General features: G+C 47.4%; 1 protein-coding gene across 1 annotated transcript in view; it reads right to left on the bottom strand.

The window, feature by feature from the left end:
- WHRN (whirlin) overlaps window positions 1-21,272 on the bottom strand; it is a 105,241-nt gene that overhangs the window by 19,936 nt on the left and 64,033 nt on the right. Inside the window, exons 7-10 of the mRNA XM_069943394.1 lie at window positions 17,762-17,798; window positions 7,361-7,573; window positions 3,436-3,633; window positions 2,168-2,200 (exon numbers count right to left, since the gene is read on the bottom strand). Of these exons, the coding sequence (XP_069799495.1) occupies window positions 2,168-2,200; window positions 3,436-3,633; window positions 7,361-7,573; window positions 17,762-17,798 (481 nt within the window). The remainder of the gene's footprint in view (window positions 1-2,167; window positions 2,201-3,435; window positions 3,634-7,360; window positions 7,574-17,761; window positions 17,799-21,272) is intronic.

The following is a 21,272-nucleotide window of genomic DNA, read 5'->3' as shown; positions in this document are numbered from 1 at the left end:
CGGGTTAGGGTTCCTAGAGAGGCATCCAACTTCTTCAACCACCGGTCCTCTGGATTGATAAAACAGTAGTCCCCCCCCACCACCTCTATATGCATGATAGCGGCAAGGAACAATCTGATACACCAACGAAGACAGAAACAGACGAAAGTGACCCTAAAGCCAAGTGCCTAAAGCTGGACCTTGCTATCATTGCCAAAAACCAGACTGGACCTTTGAGAGCCATCTACCACTGGAAGCACTGTACACAATGAACAACATATGCATTCCAGTGCCGTATACTGCATAACAAGGGGGAGCCAAAAGCCTTACAGCTGTGTTCTCCAGTCTGCGTCTCTCCAGCTTGTGCAAAACTACAACTTTCATCATGATGGAATCTGGAGCGTCACAATTTGAGGAACACTTCCTTAGAGGGTTAAACATCCAGTTTAGTATACCGAGTCTATGTCTACACCAATAGCTCTTGGCACAAAATTGCAGCATTTCACAATTTGAAATTCATAAGGTGTTTTTTGGAGTACAGGATGGAAATTACATATACATGTTAAATCACTTTGATTAATGCAAGAAGACGGCTAGATTTATGCTAATAAACATAAGCAGATGTTTGTCTTACATGGAAATGTCATTGTAATGTCAAAAACCCAGGGAGAGGAGGGATAGCACCAGCCGGAACTGGGTAGTAAGGATGAGAGAGACGAAAGTCGGAAAACTAGTTCCTTCATATTAATTTGGGCATCTTGTACCCTTCTAATGGATGTCACAGTGGTCCTCCTCTCATACCGTCCATATTTTATACGATCAACCATGCAATGGACATTTTCCATCTCATGGAGGAGTCTCCTATCCAAGACGAGCAACATCACTGTTACTTAGCTACGGCCCTCCATGTAGGGCTCTAGCACATCAGCATATTATATGGTCGACCATTTGATGGACATTTTCCATCTGTACAATCACCACAGAGGCTTTTCCAATCCCAGATAAGCAATATCATTGATTTATAGCTTTGGCTCTCCATGTCCATGCATTATATGGTTGACTATGTGATGGACATTTTCCATCTGTATAACCATCAGAGACAAGGAGCATCATTGTTACCTATCTACAGCTTTTCAACCACACATTATACGGTCAGCAATATAACCACATGCAGGATTGAGAAGCTAAACCCATGTCAAGGAGTTGACTGCCATGCAAGCCTCTATTTAAGCCGGCTATAAAAATTAGATAAATAATGCCCAATTCTACTGGGATAGTCCAATGCACTGTGCATGGAGCAGGGGGAAACAAGGATTTGCCATGTTGAATGTAACATAACTTGTCCCCCTCCTGCTGTGGTAAACATCCATTCTCAGCTAATCCCAGTGAACCCATTAATCGGGAGGTTGTTGGCCAAAGTCTGTCATTAGAAACACAGATCTCCAGAGTCCATAGATCTAAAAACAGCCTGATGACATTTTCCCGGGAATATGTTTCTGCACGGAAATAGATGATATTAATGAAAGGTAAAGCTGAACAATCATTGACATTTGACTCCCAATTGGAATCTATGAAATGTAGCTTTACTAAATGACTGTATTCCCGTCACTGCTTCTGAGCTGCAGTAACCATCTCGGGCCAAGGCGCAGTCTGTTACCCTTCGGACTAGTAGAAAGTATTGTGCTGGATTGTGTGCTATCAATTCTGCTGTACTCTGCCAGTACTCAGCGTGATGGGCGATAATGACTTCATTTGTTACTTGTAGGAAGAGTGAACATGACAGTCTGTATCCGAAAACCATTAACATTTGCATCGCAGCTGCAAGAGTGATCATGTCAAGTAGCCACAAGAGTGAGCTCAACTCTACACGATAGCCACAGATCAGAGCCAGCTACTCTGTGTTATAATGATCTAAACTTTGAACAAATTATGTAAGTTCTGCTAAAGCTTCACCACTGGATAGCTGTAGCTAAATGAGTCCTGGTTCGATATCGATACCCACAATATCCACACCTTCATACAGTGACCATATAGGAAGACTACTAAATAATCATATGCAAAGTATCACTTTCTGGGAAAAAAACAATTAGACCATTTTACTAAAAGAAAGAAATGATGTTGTTTTCTTTAAAAAAAAAAACAAAAAAAACTTTTCACCATAGGAGTCGCATACACGATTCATACTGACCTCCATAACATCCAGCAGCCAAAGAAGACGTTCCTGTGATAAAAGACAAGAAGACTTAGTCATTTAATGTCGCCACCAGGAATCAATATTTGTTTGGAATCTGCTTCTTGATAAGTAGTTACATAGAAATGACACAATAGCTGCCCTCCACGCTGTAATGGGGAATCATCCAGCTAATAATGTGATATGTATTCTCTTCCCTGCAGCAGGGTTCACATAAGTGCTCAACCACTACATAGCACTCCGGATACTATTCAAAGAATTCAATAAAAACCTAAGACTTCAATAAAGATCTGTTTCTTCTGGAAAGATTTACGTTATAAGTAGAGATGAGCGAACCTCGAGCATGCTTGAGTCCATCCGAACCCGAACTTTCAGCATTTGATTAGCGGTGGCTGCTGACCTTGGATAAAGCCCTAAGGCTATGTGGAAATCATGGATATAGTCATTGGCTGTAGCCATGTTTTCCAGACAACCTTAGAGCTTTATCCAAGTTCAGCAGCCCCAGCTAATCAAATGCCGATAGTTCGGGTTCGGATGGACTCAAACCCAAAACCGGTTCGCTCATCTCTAGTTATAAGCCATTGCTAGGAATACTCTGGGTAAATTTGAGCACTTATACAGTACAGGCATGATACGTTTCGCAGCAGGCAAATTACAGCCATAATTGGACACACATTGGCCGTCCCGAAATGGCCAAAAACAGGCATTGAGGGATCGTAGCCTTAAATTGTTTGGGCAATTTATGAAGTCATTAGCTAAAGAAGATCGGACGTTATTTGTAAAACTATACCATTTTTACCAGCCATTCACTGCCCCATGTTAGGGCCTGTTCACACTATGGAATCGGCGCAGAAATTCCAACATATCAGTTCTTTGAGCGGAGAGGTGTGCGAGCCCTCCCATACCAACAGATAGCAGGCAGGATTCCGTAGTGTCAACGGGCCCTAAGTGACTGAAGAGAACCCATTTCTCCACTTTAACTACATTGGAAGTCAACTTAAAGGGAATCTGACAGCTGCAATTTACGTTCCAAACTGCTGACACTGTTAGATGGCTATTAGATCAGGAAAACACATGGTACCTTTCATTTGTCTGTTATTTTCGGATGTAGAAAAAGTCTAGTAAGAAGAGTCAAAGAGGCTTTCCTGAGCTCCGGAAGTCCAGCAAGCTGTAACACCTCCTCCCTCTCCCCCCCCCCCTCCTATACTGGAACCTGCTTGAGACTCCACCTACCTAAGAACAAAGAGGCAATTTAGTATTCTTACCCTTGCCGTGCTGGCAGTGCTGACTGTCTGGTGACTTTCCGTGGATGAGGTGCTCGGACTGTGGGATAAGACAGAGATAGTGTCTCCAGATCGATGGCGGGACTTCATTGATTCAATTTCTCTTTTCAACACCATATTATCAAACACTGCCAAATCGTGTGGGTAAATCTGAGGGCGCAGTTCAGATAAGAGAGCAAACTGCAAGAAATAAATTGCATACTTAAAAATTGGGAATCCCATATATTTGTTACCAAACATTGTTAAAGAAGCACTCTGACAATATGTATTTACTTTTGCCTATACGGTATATTGCAGCATGGATCATTATTAGAAAAGGCTTTAGTTATGCCTTGTGTACACCTATTTTAGTTGATGTGCCATAAAAAAGTTGTCTGTCATCCAGACTCCTTTTTTCCCTCTGACATAGCTCTCCCATTGTAGCTTATATTTCCCATGATGCCTTTGGCTCTACAGAGATGGGGATGCAGGGTCTCATCACATTGTACTTCACACTGTTCCCAGTCTCTTCTATAAGTACAGCAAGTAATCAGTAAAACATCTGACACCAATAGAGTTTCAGTGTATTCCTATGAGATGCAGCTTTAGCCTGTGTCATTGTAATAGGTTTCTCTCTGTCAGTTTTCCAAGCAGTATAAAGCTACATCTTATAGGAATATTGTGAGAATTGTACAGTATAATTCACCAGCTAAGTATTATATGGCCTCAAGTACTATACCACTGCACTCCTGACCTCTCAATGCCCAAATGATATATTTAGCAGTACTATGTGCATATGGGTAGACATACAGAGCTTAGGGTCCATTTACACAGAAAGATTAACTGCCAAAGATTTATAGCCAAAGCCAGAAACAGACTATAAACAGAGATCAGGTCATAAAGGATAGCTTGAGATTTTTCCTCTTTTCAAATCCATTCCTGACTTTGGCTTCAAATCTGTCAGATAATCTTTCTGTGTAAATTGACCCTAAGAGGGATGGGGGGGGGGGGGGGGGCGTCTGAGAGCAACCATGAATTTTCTCAAGCTGTTGCAAAACTACAATTCCTATCAGGTATGGACAAAAAAAGCTTTGGCTTGAGGACTGAAGATTCTACACTTCTGCTATAATTTACAGCATGTCTGACACGCAGGAAAGGCTGATCTCCTGTATACACAGTGAATCATGTGTTCACATGACCCAACTGCAACAAAATGTATGGATGTAGCTGAGCTGGGATGCAACAAATGACACTGCAGAAATATTGTTGGTGAGTTACTATTATACATGCATTTTTTTTTTCTTTAAGCAAAGCTTTCCTGTAACAGAACGTAAACCTTCATCTGACATTGGGACACTTCCATGTTTGAAGCCTAAACAAGAAAAATTGTCATTTGGAACTTTCCCAGGACAGGACAGGTAAGTATGTTCCCTGTAGCATCGGCATCAAAGCTGTCCACCTTCTGTTCCATGTTCGGGCTTCTTCCTAGACTAGATCCTTTATGCAAAGCACGAACGACAAATGGGACTGCAGGCTGTAATTAGTATGCAGGCCGGGCTGTCAGGAGAGCTGGATGCATTGATGAACTTAATAATCATACAGAGGAAGATTTTATATGCAAGATTATAAAGGAGAAGATGCATCTCTGTGGGTAATACACTTAATTGTTATTAATGCCAGGATGGATGGGCTGATAAGCCTAATGGCATGACTAGGGAACTAGTTGGCTAACCTGCTAGTACTTTATTGGGAAATATTCATAAATCTTTCAAAAGTGGCACATAATGATTTATTCCTAGACATGTAATATTTAACCCAACTATTCTATGCAAAAATATTTAACTTATAAGTCCATCAGGTTCCTCTGAAAGTCCCGTTGGTGCTCCATTCAGTCCCCCGCTGCTCACCGTTTCTACCTGTTTCAAAAATGATGTGTCAGAGCAGGACCTGCCTGCTCAGCCAATCACTGATGGAGGCGGGACACCACTGTGGCCAGTGATTGGCTGAATGGGTGGATGCTGCTCTGGAACAGGGAGAAGTGGTGAGTAGCAGGGGATTGGAAGGAATAACCTTACTGGTAGGAGACTAGGGTGGGTAAGTATGACTCTTTTTCCATTTTTAACAGCAGCTCCAGCGATATATAAGAAAATGTAAATTCTGGTGTACCTAATATTTTAACAAACTTGTGATATATCATAGTGACATGTTAGACATTTGTACTGGTGGAGGTGCTGAGAACTTTGCTAATCGTTAGAATGAAGGAGCAAAAGTCCATTCCACAGTGAATGGTATATGGTCACAATGGAAGTCTATGGGTTCCAGTATATGGAATTGGTGGGGTCCTGTAGACTTCCATAGTAATTTCATATATTGTGTGCTATAGCTGCATAGAGCAGAGATGGAGAGGCACAGTGCGTGCAGCCTTGGGAGTGGGGATCTCAGCACCTTGACTCCCACTAATACAAACTTTTGACCTGTGAAAAGTTTTTTCAAATCAACCTTATCCTCTTAAAAAAAATTCTTCTAGCCACATTGGGGCTGCCCCCAAAAACATACAGGAGTTTAGGAACTTAAATTGATTTAATCAGAACAATCCTGTCCATTCTAGAAATTAAAAGGATTTGCCATGTTTCCACCTTCCTCCCCAATAATTCTATAACCTTCCTTTGAGTTAGGTAATTAAAGTCATCAATTCTTCTGGATACCCTTATCCCCAAGTATCTAAAACTCCTAAAACTCCCCCTTCCTCCAGAGTTTTCAAAGGAGCAAATTGCTTTTTTTCATTAACTCCCAATGGCATAAGAATAGATTTAACCCAATTTATCTGTAAACCAAGATTTATCAAGTTTATAAGTTTGGGGACAGTCTTCATTGGATCTCTTAAAGGAAATGTTTGGGCATGCAGTTTTTTTTTCTCAAAACAGCTTGGGAGGAGGTGGTTGAACATAACAACATTCACCTACCTCCCCGGCTCCAGCACTGGGGTCCCGGTTCCTGGCCTGTTCTATGGGGCCTATTAAACGGAACGATAATCAACCGATTATCGCTCCGTGGAATAGAGACAATGATCAGCTGATGATCGTGTCATCGGCTGATCATTTATTTAGGTTCAAACCTAAAATCATCGGGCACCAACCGCACATCGCTGTGTGGAATAGCGGTGTGTGGCAGGCGATCAACGATTTTAGCAGCACCCTACATTACCTAGGCATGTTGCAGGGCTTCTCCTGCGTTCCTTCCTCCTCCCAGTCCCGCGCGCAGCAGCAGCTTCGGTGCGGCCTGTCTTAGCTGACAGACTGCTCAGCCAATCACTGGCCAGGACCGCTGCGGCCAGTGATTGGCTGAGCGGTCTGTCAGCTCAGACAGGCCGCACCGAAGCTGCTGCTGCGCGCGGGACTGGGAGGAGGAAGGAGCGCAGGAGAAGCCCTGCAACATGCTTAGGTAATGTATGGTGTTTGAACAAGGGCTGCAAGGACATCGGTAACGATGTCCCTGAAGCCCTTGCTAAGCGATTATCGGGCCGTGGAATAGGCCCAGTAAACGAGCGACAATCTAGCAGATCGGCACTTGTTTACATTATTGATCGGGCCCCCATCGGCCCTGGGAATAGGACCCTATGTCTAAGTGTGGACCTGGGATGTGACCTGACCAGTGGCTGAGACCCCGCTAGAGCCAGAGTGTAGGACAGCAGACATCAGCGCTGGAGCCTCGGAGGTAAGTGCATGTTGTTATGTTCAGTCACTTCCTACCCTGCTGTTTTGAAAATCTGTTCCCGAACTTCTCCTTTAAAAATAAAAGCACATTGTCTGCGTAAAGTGACTATATTTGCCCTCATTTCCTTCTAAGCAGAACACGTCCATAACAACAACAAGTGCCACCACAATCCCTGAAGTACATACCATTCACAAAAGTTCCCCCATAACTGTACCTTGGCCTGGGTGTTAAAGAGTTCAAACATGGCCATGATAAAGGCCTGTACTGGGATGTGCCGCTCCTTGTACTGCTGGAGGTAGTAAGACATGGTGCTGCGCTCAGGTTCAGTCAGCAGCAGACGGGCTTTCTCATCTAGGAGAACCAAGGTCTGGTTTCCCATACTGCTTAGGGTGACTTGTGATCCTGCTGGTCCTCTGTAGAAGAGCGGCTGTGGGAGACATACAAGTTTTATATCAGTATTATTATTATTAATATTATTATCTTGCTCTCTATACACCATTTGTGGCCACCATATGTCTAAGTGTCATTGGATGCTGTAATGGATTTAAAGGGTCTCTATCACTTTATAAACCTTTGATGTGTCAAAATGTTTGAGGTTGAGGTCTTGGATGTCCAGCCCCCCACTGATTGTAATATGGAGTTAAAGTGACTGTACCACCAGGTCCAGGCTGAAGCACTGGAGGCGGCCGACCTACCCTTAGTGGGAGGAAACCCCCGCCCCTCTATGATAGGGTTCCATTGGTTCTAATGAAGTCACGTCATGGAGGGGCTGGGGTTTCTTCCCACTAAGGGTGGGTCGGCCTGCCTCCAGTGCTTCAGCCTAGGCCTGGTGGTACAGTCACTTTAAGAGAATAGCTCAGCTGAATCCTTCACTCCCTTGCGACCATCTCAATCTCTGTGTAGCAGACAATCTCTATAGACTTACAATGGAGACCATGTCCTGCAGTGAGAAAGAAAAGGCAGTCAGGTGCGGAGTAAAGCACTTAGCCGAGCGCTTCTCCCCACTCTAACAATTGGTGGGGACCTGTCCTGAACACCCTGGGTTTCTCTACAATACATGGGAATCAAAAGATACTGCCATAGTACGCTTTTGGAAGATCCTGAAAGAGAGTAGATCAGCAGGAACCAAAGGGAAGGTGGGAATTTAGTTGCTTTTGATGGACAAGTGCAAGTGGGTTGTATTTGTAATACATATATATATATATATATATATATATATATATATATACAGTTTATATACTTTTTTATACTTATGTTTATATACTTTTGAAGGCTATTGCGGCCTGTCTTTAGTCCCTCATCTTGTATACAGCAATATATATATATACATATATATATATATATATATATATATATATATATATATATATATATATATATACATATACAGACTATTTTCAGCTTTTTACCTCCTACACATGGAATATTCTCCTACACCAAGGTCACAACATCCGCATGTATGCTAAGGCAGCTACAATTGCACATTTCTCCTTTTACCAATTCTCTTCATTTCAATATAGGACACAAGAGAAAACAACTATAAAATATATGCAGGTGGTAAGACGTGTAACTTTAAATTGAATACACAACATTGTAATGGTGCACCCTGAGGCATGAGACTTCAAACACATGGCTGGAAATATGCTTTAACTGCTTAACAGGAATAATTCAGAGATGTGTGTCATTGTGCGGCATAATACGGCATCGCTAAGGAGGATGCAGGGGAAGCATTTGCCGCACTCCTAGGGGGCTCATAGACCTTTGATTCCACATAAGAGAACGAGAGTGCTATATGTGGGTGTTGTGTGGGGGCACAGTGCCTTATCATGCTATTTGTACAGTGATGTCATTGTACTATGCAGAGCCATCTCACTATATAAATCAATACCTGTATAATGTATTTAGATCCTATACTGAGTAACGCCATGAAATACAGCAGAACACAAAGTTGGGAAGGATTTAATCTAGCACCAAGATAGCACATATGAAGTTTTTAGTATGTGCAGATTGGTGCCTTGAGGTCCGATTCCTTAGATGTGCCCAGAGAGTGCAATGTAGGGGCAAAACATTGCATTCTGTATTTGGCTCACAATAAAGATTTGAAGACTGCAGTAAGTGGATGCTGTTGGACTACTTCATCATACTTACCTACTGTGCTGTGATCCGACATTCTGTTCCTTCAGATCTTCCAGCCACTGTATCTTCACGCTGCTGCCTCCTCCAGAATAATTGACAGTTAAAAGAGGCTGGGCCTGAAGATAGGGCAACTGTACAGGAAATTGAAGGAACAGGATGCTGGATCACAGCAGCAGTGCACTAGGTAAGTATGCACTGCTGTGTGATCTGGAAACTGACAGCACAGATATATGTTTATCTGTGCTGTCTGTTTCCATGGCTGCACAAACATCACATTTATTGTTCTTGCAGCCCGGCCACTTGATTTGTCATACTGTGTAAAGGCACAATGCTGATCAGCCCTTGTTTGTGAATGATGGTGGACAATAAACATGTCCAGTGTGGTCCGGATGTGATGGATTTATAATGACTAATCCCATTGTTCTTGGTGTGATAAGCCAGATGCAGCTTACTTCTCCCCGTAGAGAACACATGAACATTCAGCTGTGCCATGTATCAGGAAACCAGAAGAGATAACCGTCAGCTGGACAATCGCTCTCTGAGGAGTTGCTGAAAATCTTTATAAAGCTGGTTTCACATGGCAGCATTTGACCTTTTATTTTCTATCAGTATTTGTAACCCGCAGAGAACAAAAAAAAAAAAAGCCATTCCTGTTTTTTGGTTACAAATGCTCAGGGCTGTCCTTAGGGTAGAAGCCAATAACCCCCCCCCCTCGCACCTCAACTGAGACCCCCTAATGTAGACTAAATCCTACAGCCTCCCACCCCTCCAGATGACATCCAATCACAAACAACCACCCAACACTGATCCTCCCCAGCCCCCCAACCACACAAACAAGCACCCGACTACCACCCCATCCGACCTCGTATACAAACACCTACCCCCCCTTACCAGAGTGTAGGTGGACAAGAGGCACCGCTATGGTCGTCCGTGGCACATGTCAAGCCAATCAGGGGGGTCAGGTCAGTGCCGGTGCCAGGTGACATCATGATACATGGCAGGAGAGGGTAAGGGTCCTATCCCAGGGGACGATTATCGACTGAACGAGAAATCGTTGATCGTTTAATAAGACCTGGACCTATTTTCATCGTTGCTCGTTCGCAAATCGTTCGCATTGAATAAGATGTCGTTCGCAATAGTGACGAACGCAATAGCGACGACAAGACGACTGCAAGAACGATCATAAGTAACGATCATCGTTCCATGTAAATGGGTGAACGATTTCAGGTCTTTCACAATAGCGGTCGTTTGGATCGTTTAACGTTAACGATTATGTGAACGATAATCGTCCTGTGGAATAGGACCCTAAGGGACAAACCACTACGGGAGGAGGGCGGCCAGGGGCGCCCAACAGACAGGAAGCATATTACATGGAACAATTATCGGCCATATTCGGCTGATATCGGCCACTATGGTCGATAATCGTCCTGTGTAATGAAAGGCAATGATCAGTCGACATGAACGATGTCGGCTGATCATTGCTGTTGTTTGTCTTTCAACATGTTGAAAGACAAACGATCAGGATAGCAGCCATATGCTATGGAACATGAGCGGCGGCAGCAGACCGCCACTATCCTCTATGCCCGGCCGATCTAGCACCACCTTAGTACAGAGAAGGCCGGACGCAACGCAGTTTAGGGAGGCCGGCATGACAGGGAAAATGGAGCGCAAGGGTTAATAGGGGGTGGGGGACAGTCAGTGAGAGAGAGCGGGAACAGGGAAGGGGTGGAGTTAGAGGGAGGGGAGGTTTTATAGACCTCCCTACTGGGGAACAGGACAACACACGAGGAGCGGTGGTTGAAGAGTGAAGAGTGTGAAGCAAGACGTTTGAGGAAGAGCTTGACGTGATTTACCGTTATGGCCCTCTCGGTTCCTGAACTGTTGCAGCATCTGCGGGAGGCGGCGGCATCCTTTGACGATCGGGCCTGGTTTGATACCCAGGTACAGGCCATCCTGAACCCTTCCTCCGCTCCTTTTCCGGTGGCCGGTTCCCCTGGTCCCGCTGTTCCGGGGCCGTCCGGAGCGGGGTCTCCTGCCCCGGTATCGCCTCCCGACTCGCTGTTTCCGGCCTCTCCAGCGGTGGGCCGGGATGAGGACGACGACAGCCCGCCCCCTCCTGCCCGGCAGCGTAGCTCGCGGCGCTCGCGGCCGCCTGCTCGGCTCAGCCCGTCTTCTCCCCCGAGGGCCCGACGCCGCCGCAGGAGCCCCTCCAGGGACCCTCCAGGCTCGGCCCCCCTTCCCACCACTCGGGGTCGGGGCCCGAGATCTGAGAGGAATCCACCGGTGCGGCCGGGCCCTGCGGATCGGGGTAGGCCTCAGCCCTCAGCCAGGGGCCCCCTTCCCCCTTCCAGGCGGCGTGAGCAGTCACCGGCGGCAGGTTCCCCTGGCGAGGTTCCGGTCGGGGCGCCTGCCAGACGTGCCCCCGGCACCCAGAACCCCCGAAGCACCTCGCGCCGGTTGCGGTCGGCAGCCGGGCGCACAGCTGATGACGTCACCGGAGGCAGCCGTCGTGTGCCCATGCGGTCTGCTGTGTCCCTGCCTGCTAGCGGCCTTGCGCCGGGGAGGGGATCGGTTCCCCCTGCTCCAGCTTCCTCCCAGATGGCCCGCAATCGTCGGGCCAGTTCCCTGATGCCTGGATTGGATCTCCGTGACGACGGCGCGGAGTCAGATCACCGAGGAGACCCGGAGTTTCCGGCTGGCGGGCCCACAGCACCCGGGCAGCCTGGTGAGTCTTCCGTGTTTGTCCCTAATGCATTTGTCTCTGCTGGGGGGGGTTGGGGTCGGGGGGACCCCGGTGTGGGGCCAGAGGGGGGCTCATGGGGGGGTTTGGGGGCGAGTCTGCAGGAGCTTTTAACTGGGATTAGGGCCTTGGTGGGGCGCGCGTCCGCTGCGGGGCAAGTGGCAGCGGGGCCTGAAGTTGCGCAAGCGCCTTCTGTGGGGGAACGGGTCTCTGGGCAGGTGGCGGTTGGGATGGGGGTTGCGCAGGCGCCTGTGTCAGCATGGGTTGGGGTGCCTCCGGCACCGGTTTCCGCGGCCGCGGTTGAAGGAGCGACCTCTGGGGGGTCGGCTGGCGTGGCCGTGTCCGTCCAGACAGAGAAAGAAAAGGAGGTAGACTGGGTGAGACTGGATGATCGGGCTAAGGGTGAGGTTTATGTTTGTTTTGAGGGGCCCCTGGGGGCTCATTTAAAACCGGACGTGAGGGAAAAAATCTGGCGAGATGAGTATGTGGAGATCTTCTCCCTCCTTCCGCTGGAAAAATTTAATCTGGACAAGGGCAAGCGTTTTGAGCTAAAAAAGGAAGAGGAGGAGAAGCGCCGGTGGCGGCTTATTCCCCAATCTTTTACGAATTGGCTTCAGGCGTTCGCCATCTTGGCGAGCGTAATAGGGGAAAAGGCCCCGGAGAATTGTTCGGGCCTTTTCTGCTATCAGGATTCCATCGGAGAGGCATACCGCGTCTACGGGGGTCAGGCTTGGCTCCGGTATGACGAGCAGTTTAGGCAGCGGAAGGCGGTTAGGCCGAGTATCAAATGGGACCAGAAGGATATTGGCCTTTGGCTGAAGGTCATGGGGCCTGCACGCCAGGGGCAGTCCTTTCTCGGGGGGGCCGGATTCTCCGGCCAGCCTTCCGGGCAACTGCAGTCGCAGCAATCGGGGGGGGGGGGGGGGAAGGCCGGTTTGTGCTGGCAATTTAACGAGGGCCAGTGCAAATATGGGACGGCCTGCAAATTTCGGCATGCCTGCGGAACATGTGGGGGGACCTCGCATGGTTCCGCCCGCTGCTTCAGAAAGGGAAAAGGTCGTGGCACTGGATATGGGGGTGACTCCGGTGAAAGTGGGCGCGATGCGCCCCTTTCTAGACAGATTCCCGGACAGGGCCAGGGCGGCTCTGCTCACTGAGGGTTTTACGGAAGGTTTTCTCATTCCTCCGCCTTCCCATGTGGTCCCTTTTACGACGAGAAATCTGCGATCGGCATATCAACACCCATTGGTGGTCACTGAGAAATTGGCCAAGGAAGTCTCCTTGGGTAGGATGGCGGGCCCCTTTCCTGCCCCTCCTTGGGGCGATTTGGTGGTGTCCCCGTTGGGTGTGGTTCCCAAGAAGGAGCCGAATAAATTTCGGCTCATTCATCACCTTTCTCACCCCCATGGCAGGTCGGTGAATGACGGGATAGACCCCGACTTATGCTCGGTGGTTTACACCTCGTTTGATGCGGCGGTGGCATGGGTGCGAGAGTATGGCCCAGGAGCGTTGATGGCAAAAACGGATATTGAATCCGCTTTTCGCCTCCTTCCAGTTCGCCCTGTGAGTATGCGTTTGCTTGGCTGTTTTTGGGAAGGCGCCTTTTTTGTTGATAGGTGTCTCCCCATGGGCTGCTCGCTTTCGTGTGCTTACTTTGAAGCATTCAGCTCCTTCCTGGAATGGGTGGTCCGGGACCTGGCGGAGGTGCAGTCGGTCGTTCATTACTTGGACGATTTTCTGTTCATCGGTCCACCCGGATCGCCTATTTGTCGGACATTACTGGGGACGATGGAGTGGGTTTCGGATCGTTTTGGGGTTCCGCTGGCTGGGGAAAAAACGGAGGGCCCGGCGACTGCACTTAAGTTCTTGGGAATCACTATTGATTCTGTTCGAATGGAGTGCAGGTTGCCTGACGAAAAGCTTGAGGCTCTGAAGGCAGAGGTCCGGCGGGCTCAAGTTAAGCAAAAAATTCAACTCAGAGAGCTTCAATCGCTTTTGGGAAAATTGAACTTCGCTTGCCGCATTATGCCCATGGGGAGGGTGTTCTGCAGGCGTTTGGCGGGGGCGACGGCGGGCGTTAGGGCTCCACATCATTTTGTCCGGCTGACGAGTGAATTGCGGGAGGATTTAAGGGTGTGGTCTTCCTTTTTGGGGACCTACAATGGCAGGTCTCTGGTGATAGCCCCGGTAGTGAACGATTTTGACTGGGAGTTGTTCACGGATGCGGCAGGGAGCGTGGGTTTTGGCGCCTATTGCGGGGGCCAGTGGTGTGCGGGACTGTGGCCGGAGGACTGGGTGACGAGGGGTCTAGTGCGGAATCTGGCTCTCCTGGAACTTTTCCCCATAGTAGTTGCGGTATCTGTCTGGGGAGAAAAGTTCCGGGACCGGAAAGTACGGTTCCATTGCGACAATCAGGCAGTGGTTTCCGCCATCAATTCAGGCTCGGCCTCTTCCCCGCCGGTGGTGCGCTTGCTGCGTAATTTGGTACTTAGCTGTCTGTCCCTTAATGCGTGGGTGGTGGCGGTTCATGTGCCGGGTGTGCGTAACTCAGTGGCCGATTCTCTTTCTCGTCAGCAGTGGGAGCGGTTCCGAGCCCTGGTCCCGGAAGCGGCTGCGGAAGGAATCCCCTGTCCGCCTCATCTGTGGAGGCTTGCCTGCTGACGGCGGAAGAGCTTGTGCGGTGTTCTCTTGCGGGAAGCACCTGGTCGGCCTACTCTGCAGCCTGGGAGGAGTGGAGGTCTTGGGAGAGTCGTTGGGGCACAGGGCAGTCAGATGAGGACCGGGTTGGGGCCATTCTGGGGTGGTTAGGACACGCAGCTGCAACGGGTTGGTCGGTTTCACGGGTGAATCGTTTTGTGGCTGCGCTGGCCTTCGGTCTTAAGCTTCGGGGTCTCAGAGATGTTACTAAGAATTTTTTAGTGGGTCAGGCATTGAAAGGGTTTCGCAGAGGTAGAGTTCAGCCGGATACTAGGAGGCCGGTGTCGTTTGCATTGTTGGAACGGATTGGTGCTCGGTTGGAGTCAGTAGGCAGGTCAGAGTCGGAGGTTGCATTGTTTAGTTTAGCTTTCTCGTGGGCGTTTTTTGGGGCCTTGCGGGTGGGGGAGTTGGTGTCCCCTTCGGCCAGTAGAGCAGGAGGTTTGTTGCGGGAGGATGTTCGGCTGGAAGGGGACACGGTAGTATTTCGAATTCGGCGGTCTAAAACGGATCAGAGGGGAAGGGGGCGTGGGGTGGTGTTGCGGGCGGTGCAGGGGTCGCCAATGTGCCCGGTGCGTTGTTTGGCGGTTTTCCTGGGTTTTCGGGGGTCAGCGGGGGGCCCTTTGTTGTGCCATGGTGACGGGTCTTTTCTGTCTAGGTACCAATTTTCTGCGGTTTTTAGGAGATGTCTGGAGGAATTGGGTTTGGATGGGTCGGCTTTTGCTCCCCATTCATTCAGGATTGGGGCAGCTACCGAAGCGGCTGGTTGGGGGTTGAGTGCGGAGGTTGTGCGGCGCATAGGTAGGTGGGAGTCGGGTCGGTATAGGTCTTACGTGAGGCCGCATATGGTGGTGGTCTAGTGGGGACTAGGTTTGGCTTAATGGGGATAGGGCGGGGGGGGCGACGGCTGTCATTGGTAAGGGTGATGTTGGGGTGTTTTGGTGTGTTTTATTTTTCGCTACTTAACCCCCCCCCTTTTTTTCTTCGTTTGTTTTTATATGTTGCAGGTCCAGGTCTTTGTCTTATTTGGATTATGGGGCATTCGTTTGTATGCCGGGGTGCACGGAGGGCGGACGTTCGCCCAGAAGGGCGGCAGCTTGGTTTGTCCAGGGAGGAGGCGGTCTTGCGGTGGCTGGGGGTGAGCGGTATGGCATGGAATCGTATGCTTCCTGATTTTTGTCGTTTTGCTCGGCTTGACAGGCCCCCAGATATATTGGTATTGCATTTGGGGGGGAACGATCTGGGAGTGCGCCCCTTCCGCGAACTGATTAGGGATGTCCGCTATGACATTTTGCGCCTCTGGAGGACTTTTCCAGGGGTGCTGGTGGTGTGGTCGGACATCGTCCCCAGGAAGATGTGGAAAGGGGCCCGATCTGTGGATAAGTTGAATAAGGCCCGGGTGAAAGTCAACCGGGCGGTGGGCTCGTTTGTGTCCAGGAATGGGGGGGTGTCCGTGCGACACCGCGAGCTGGAAGATGTCTCCGTGGACTATTGGTTGGGTGATGGGGTTCATCTGAACGCAGTGGGGACCGACCTGTGGACTCTGGCATTGGGTGAAGGGATAGAACGAGCCCTTGTTTTGTGGAGGAACTCGCACATTTGAGGGGTTCAAAGGTGCTCGTGGTGGCGGGTCAGGGGGTCCTTGGAGTTGGCAAAAAATGTACAAAGGGGGTACACGAGGGAGGGTGAACTCCCCGTTTAATTAGAGGATCAGCACGTTAATTGGAGGATATTGGGCTCCCGACAGGGTGGTGTCCCGGGGAGTGGTCGGGTGTTATGGGTAATCGGCCAATGGAGTTGGAATAGGGGCTCCTGAGCCTGTGGTAACCGGCTGGGGGCAGGAATAGTGATAAGATGTTTATCTCTAGGATAAATAGTGCAATTTATGGTGGCCGGTTATATATATTTTAGCTTCAAGGACTCCCTCCCGTACCGGACAGTTAGTTTACATTGATATATTATATTATATTCAGATAATGGTTATTTATGTTTTGTGTTATTTTTGTTAATAATAAAATTGGCTGCTGTGGCCAAAATATTTCCAAAGGCTGGAGTCGGTGTCTCATTTCTGGGGAAAGGTAAGGGGAGAAGGGCTTTGGGAAATTGGCTACAGAGGGATCATTTTTCCCATGTCAAGAGAAGACCGGACGCAACGCAGTTTAGGGAGGCCGGCATGACAGGGAAAATGGAGCGCAAGGGTTAATAGGGGGTGGGGGACAGTCAGTGAGAGAGAGCGGGAACAGGGAAGGGGTGGAGTTAGAGGGAGGGGAGGTTTTATAGACCTCCCTACTGGGGAACAGGACAACACACGAGGAGCGGTGGTTGAAGAGTCCCGCCCGCCCTCCCTGAAGAGTAGCTTCGGACGGATGGGGTTGGCTGGGGGGTTGCTCATGTTGGGATTATTAGGGGGATGATGGGTTGTGTGTTTTGGTTTAAAGGTCACTGTCATAGCAGCTTGTGGCGGGTCAGGGGGTCCTTGGAGTTGGCAAAAAATGTACAAAGGGGGTACACGAGGGAGGGTGAACCCCCCGTTTAATTAGAGGATCAGCACGTTAATTGGAGGATATTGGGCTCCCGACAGGGTGGTGTCCCGGGGAGTGGTCGGGTGTTATGGGTAATCGGCCAATGGAGTTGGAATAGGGGCTCCTGAGCCTGTGGTAACCGGCTGGGGGCAGGAATAGTGATAAGATGTTTATCTCTAGGATAAATAGTGCAATTTATGGTGGCCGGTTATATATATTTTAGCTTCAAGGACTCCCTCCCGTACCGGACAGTTAGTTTACATTGATATATTATATTATATTCAGATAATGGTTATTTATGTTTTGTGTTATTTTTGTTAATAATAAAATTGGCTGCTGTGGCCAAAATATTTCCAAAGGCTGGAGTCGGTGTCTCATTTCTGGGGAAAGGTAAGGGGAGAAGGGCTTTGGGAAATTGGCTACAGAGGGATCATTTTTCCCATGTCAAGTAATCAAATGGCTTCCGATTATTCCAGTCCCCAAGAAAATTTGTAACAAATCGCAATGACATTGGTTCCGTTACCTTTGTGTTGGGTTCTGTTGAGGAGTTCCATAGGATCCTGTGGGGAGAAAGAAAAATCACACTTATTCGGTTGTATCTTTGTGTTGTGTGCACAAAGTGGCTTTTACTGCAGGGCAAATAAATTTTCTTTAGGCTCCATCACAGGCGTCAAAGAGATGCATTTTCCATGGAGACAGGAACGAACAAAGGAATGATTCTGTAGGGAAGCTATCTGATAGGGAAACACTAACATAGAGAAAGCAGATTGTGCGGAAAGCAATATATTGCTTTATATGATGCATCTGATGACCTTCAAGGGGAACTTCATCTTTTTTTTTCTTGCTTTCTTATGTCCTCTACTGTTTCCGTCACTTATCTGGTGTTAAACTATTACATGTTCAGTCTTCATAGTCAAGTGACTACTATCAAAAATCAAGTCTGAAGCTTGTTCGCAGGTCTTTTTATCTGGTCTCCCCTGCTGTTTCCTTACAATCTTAAAGGGGTTATCCAACGCTACAAAAACATGGCCACTTTCCCCCTACTGTTGTCTTTAGTTTGGGTGGGGTTTTGAAATTCAGTCCCATTGAAGTAAATGGAGCTTAATTGCAAACCGCACCTGAACTGGAGACAACAGTAGGGGGAAAATGGCCATGTTTTTGTAGCGCTGGATAACCCCTTTAAAGGGAAGAATCCTTCAGTTATCAAGTCATAAACTGTATATTCAGTCTTTGTAGTCAAATGATTAAAGGGATGTTCCTATATAGACACTTATGTCCGATAGATGCACCTTTCTTGAGATTAAAGGGGTACTCTGGCAAAAATCTTTTTCTTTCAAATCAACTGGTTTCAGAAAGTTATATAGATTTGTAATTTATTTCTATTCAAGAATCTCCAGTCTTCCAGTACTTATCAGCTGCTGTATGTCCTGCAGGAAATGGTGTTTTCTTTTAAGTCCAACACAGTGCTCTCTGCTGCCACCTCTGTCCATGCCAGGAACTGTCCAGAGCAGAGATTTTCTTTGGGGATTCTCTACAGTTGATTTGAATGAAAAAGATTTTTGCTGGAGTTCCCGTTTAAGGGCCACATGGTATCCTCCAACGCGGGTGCGGTTGGTTGACTTTTGTAACTCTCATTGACATTACCTGTAGAATTGCAAGGTACACTGACTGATTACACAGCCAATAGCTGCAGAGAAATTAGTGACGTCAGACAGTGGGTGTTGTCTTACCGACTTCTGCTGCAAAGTCTAGTAACAAGCAGCAGTAATTATTTAGGCAGAACTTATCAAACTGTGTAGGTCACAATCTGGTGAGGGTAGGGTCCCTGTCTGTGCCCGACACTGGCACACAGCAAGGACTCCAATGCAGAGACTACCCCGATGATGACCCCTGCATCATCATCACAAGAAGTTCAGGACTTGTCATGGTCACATGACCATGATCCCCCAGGTTCCTAAGCTTGGGGGCAGTATAACAGAAAAGAGAACCTCCTTCAGGGCGATATATTACCAGAGAGACAACCCTGTCCTGGGACTAAAAGTCGTGTAGGGGTTAGGGGCTTAGTTTTAGGGCAGAGTAGCTGCCACGGGAAAAGGAGGTGAGCTAGTAGCCTGTTCTGCTTTGTGTGTATGTGTGTGTGTCTGCCTGTGTATGTGTGTGTGTGGAGAGTGGAGTAATGTGTATTAGTGCAGTGTGATGTTGGGTTATAAAGGTGGAGCAGTGTGTATTTGTGCAGTACTAAACAGGTGGAGTAGTTTTGTTGCTGCCGTTTGGTTTTGGTTTGTCACTAGTAGAGAACCATTCATTTCTGCACGTCAGTGTTGGGTTACAACAGGTGGAGCACTATGTATTTATACACTGCAGTGTTAGTTTTACTAAAAGTGGAACGATATTTGTTGCTGCACTGTGACCTTAATTTACTACAGGTGGAGCAGTATTTCTTTATGCACTATGGTGCTGGATAACTACAGGTGGAGCAGTATGTATTTTTGCAATGTGGTGTTGGGTTACTACAGGTGGAGGAGATGGTTGTTTTTTTTTTGTTTTTTTTTCCCTGCACTGTGGTTTTGATTTGTCGCTGCTAGAGAAGTATTTATTGCTGCACAGCAGTGTTTGATTACAACAGGTGGAGCAGTATGTATTTATGTAATGTGGTGTTGGGTTACTACAGGTGGAGCAGTATGTATTTATGTAATGTGGTGTTGGGTTACTACAGGTGGAGCAGTATGTATTTATGTAATGTGGTGTTGGGTTACGACAGGTGGAGCAGTATGTATTTATGTAATGTGGTGTTGGGTTACGACAGGTGGAGCAGCATGTATTTATGTAATGTGGTGTTGGGTTACTACAGGTGGAGCAATATGTATTTATGTAATGTGGTGTTGGGTAAATACAGGTGGAGCAGTATGTATTTATGTAATGTGGTGTATGATTACAACAGGTGGAGCAGTATGTATTTATGTAATGTGGTGTTGGGTTTCTACAGGTGGAGCAGTATGTATTTATGTAATGTGTTGTTGGGTTACTACAGGTGGAGCAGTATGTATTTATGTAATATGGTGTTGGGTTACTACAGGTGGAGCAGTATGTATTTATGTAATGTGGTGTTGGGTTACTACAGGTGGAGCAGTATGTATTTATGTAATGTGGTGTTGAGTTACTACAGGTGGAGGGTTTGTTTTTTTTGCTGCACTGTGGTTTTGGTTTATCCCTGGTAGAGAAGTATTTACTGCTGCACCTCACTACTGGTTTACCAAAATTGGAGAAGTATTTGTTGCTGTACTGTGGTGCTGATTTGGTCCTGCCCTCGTATATTGTATGTACCACCTGACTGTATGTGGCGCTGCATAGTAGTATGTGTTTGTTGGTGAGGCCCCAGAATCAACATGGATTGCCTGGTGAGACAAAAAATTTAAAAAGCTCTGTTTTAAAGGACCTTAAAAACTTATGGCTCCTCAGTGACTCTCATATGTTATATATTTTATATGTATTATGGGTATATGACATTATGGGTAATTTGTCATGATTAGTGAAATGGACCTAGCGGAGGTATATGTATATATAACTACGCTAGATCCATTTCACTAATCATGACAAATTACCCATAATGTCATTGTAAAGAGAAGCCCGCAAGGTGTTAAGCTGAAGACTGTAGGTGCAGCTTCTCTAATCCCTAACCATCGGTTGTTATCGCAGAGGAAGGCAGCGTCTGTGGTTGCTGCAAGGGAAATCTAACATCACATGCTGCCCATTCAGATGATTGACTGGCAAGATAATATAGTCTGAGTTCAGCTCAAGTACAGTTTTGAGAATAACTTCTCCAGTTTTTGCAGCAATTTACACTTATTCCAGCAAGGTGACAAAAGGCACTTTTCATTGAGGTGTATAAGGTACAAAGCCATAGGCCGACGTTAACACATGACAAATATGGACACTTTGGTGCAATTTCAATGATTCTTCAAGGGGGTTCCAGCTGTTAAGGCTGGAGAGGAAGAGGTAGAAACATAGTAAATAAAACGCCAAGTGGAATCTGG

The sequence above is a fragment of the Dendropsophus ebraccatus genome, chromosome 10 (genome assembly GCF_027789765.1).
Source record: "Dendropsophus ebraccatus isolate aDenEbr1 chromosome 10, aDenEbr1.pat, whole genome shotgun sequence".
In the NCBI taxonomy this organism is placed as follows: domain Eukaryota; kingdom Metazoa; phylum Chordata; class Amphibia; order Anura; family Hylidae; genus Dendropsophus; species Dendropsophus ebraccatus.
The sequence above is the reverse complement of the archived record's forward strand: the minus strand, read 5'-3'. Positions and strand labels throughout refer to the sequence as shown.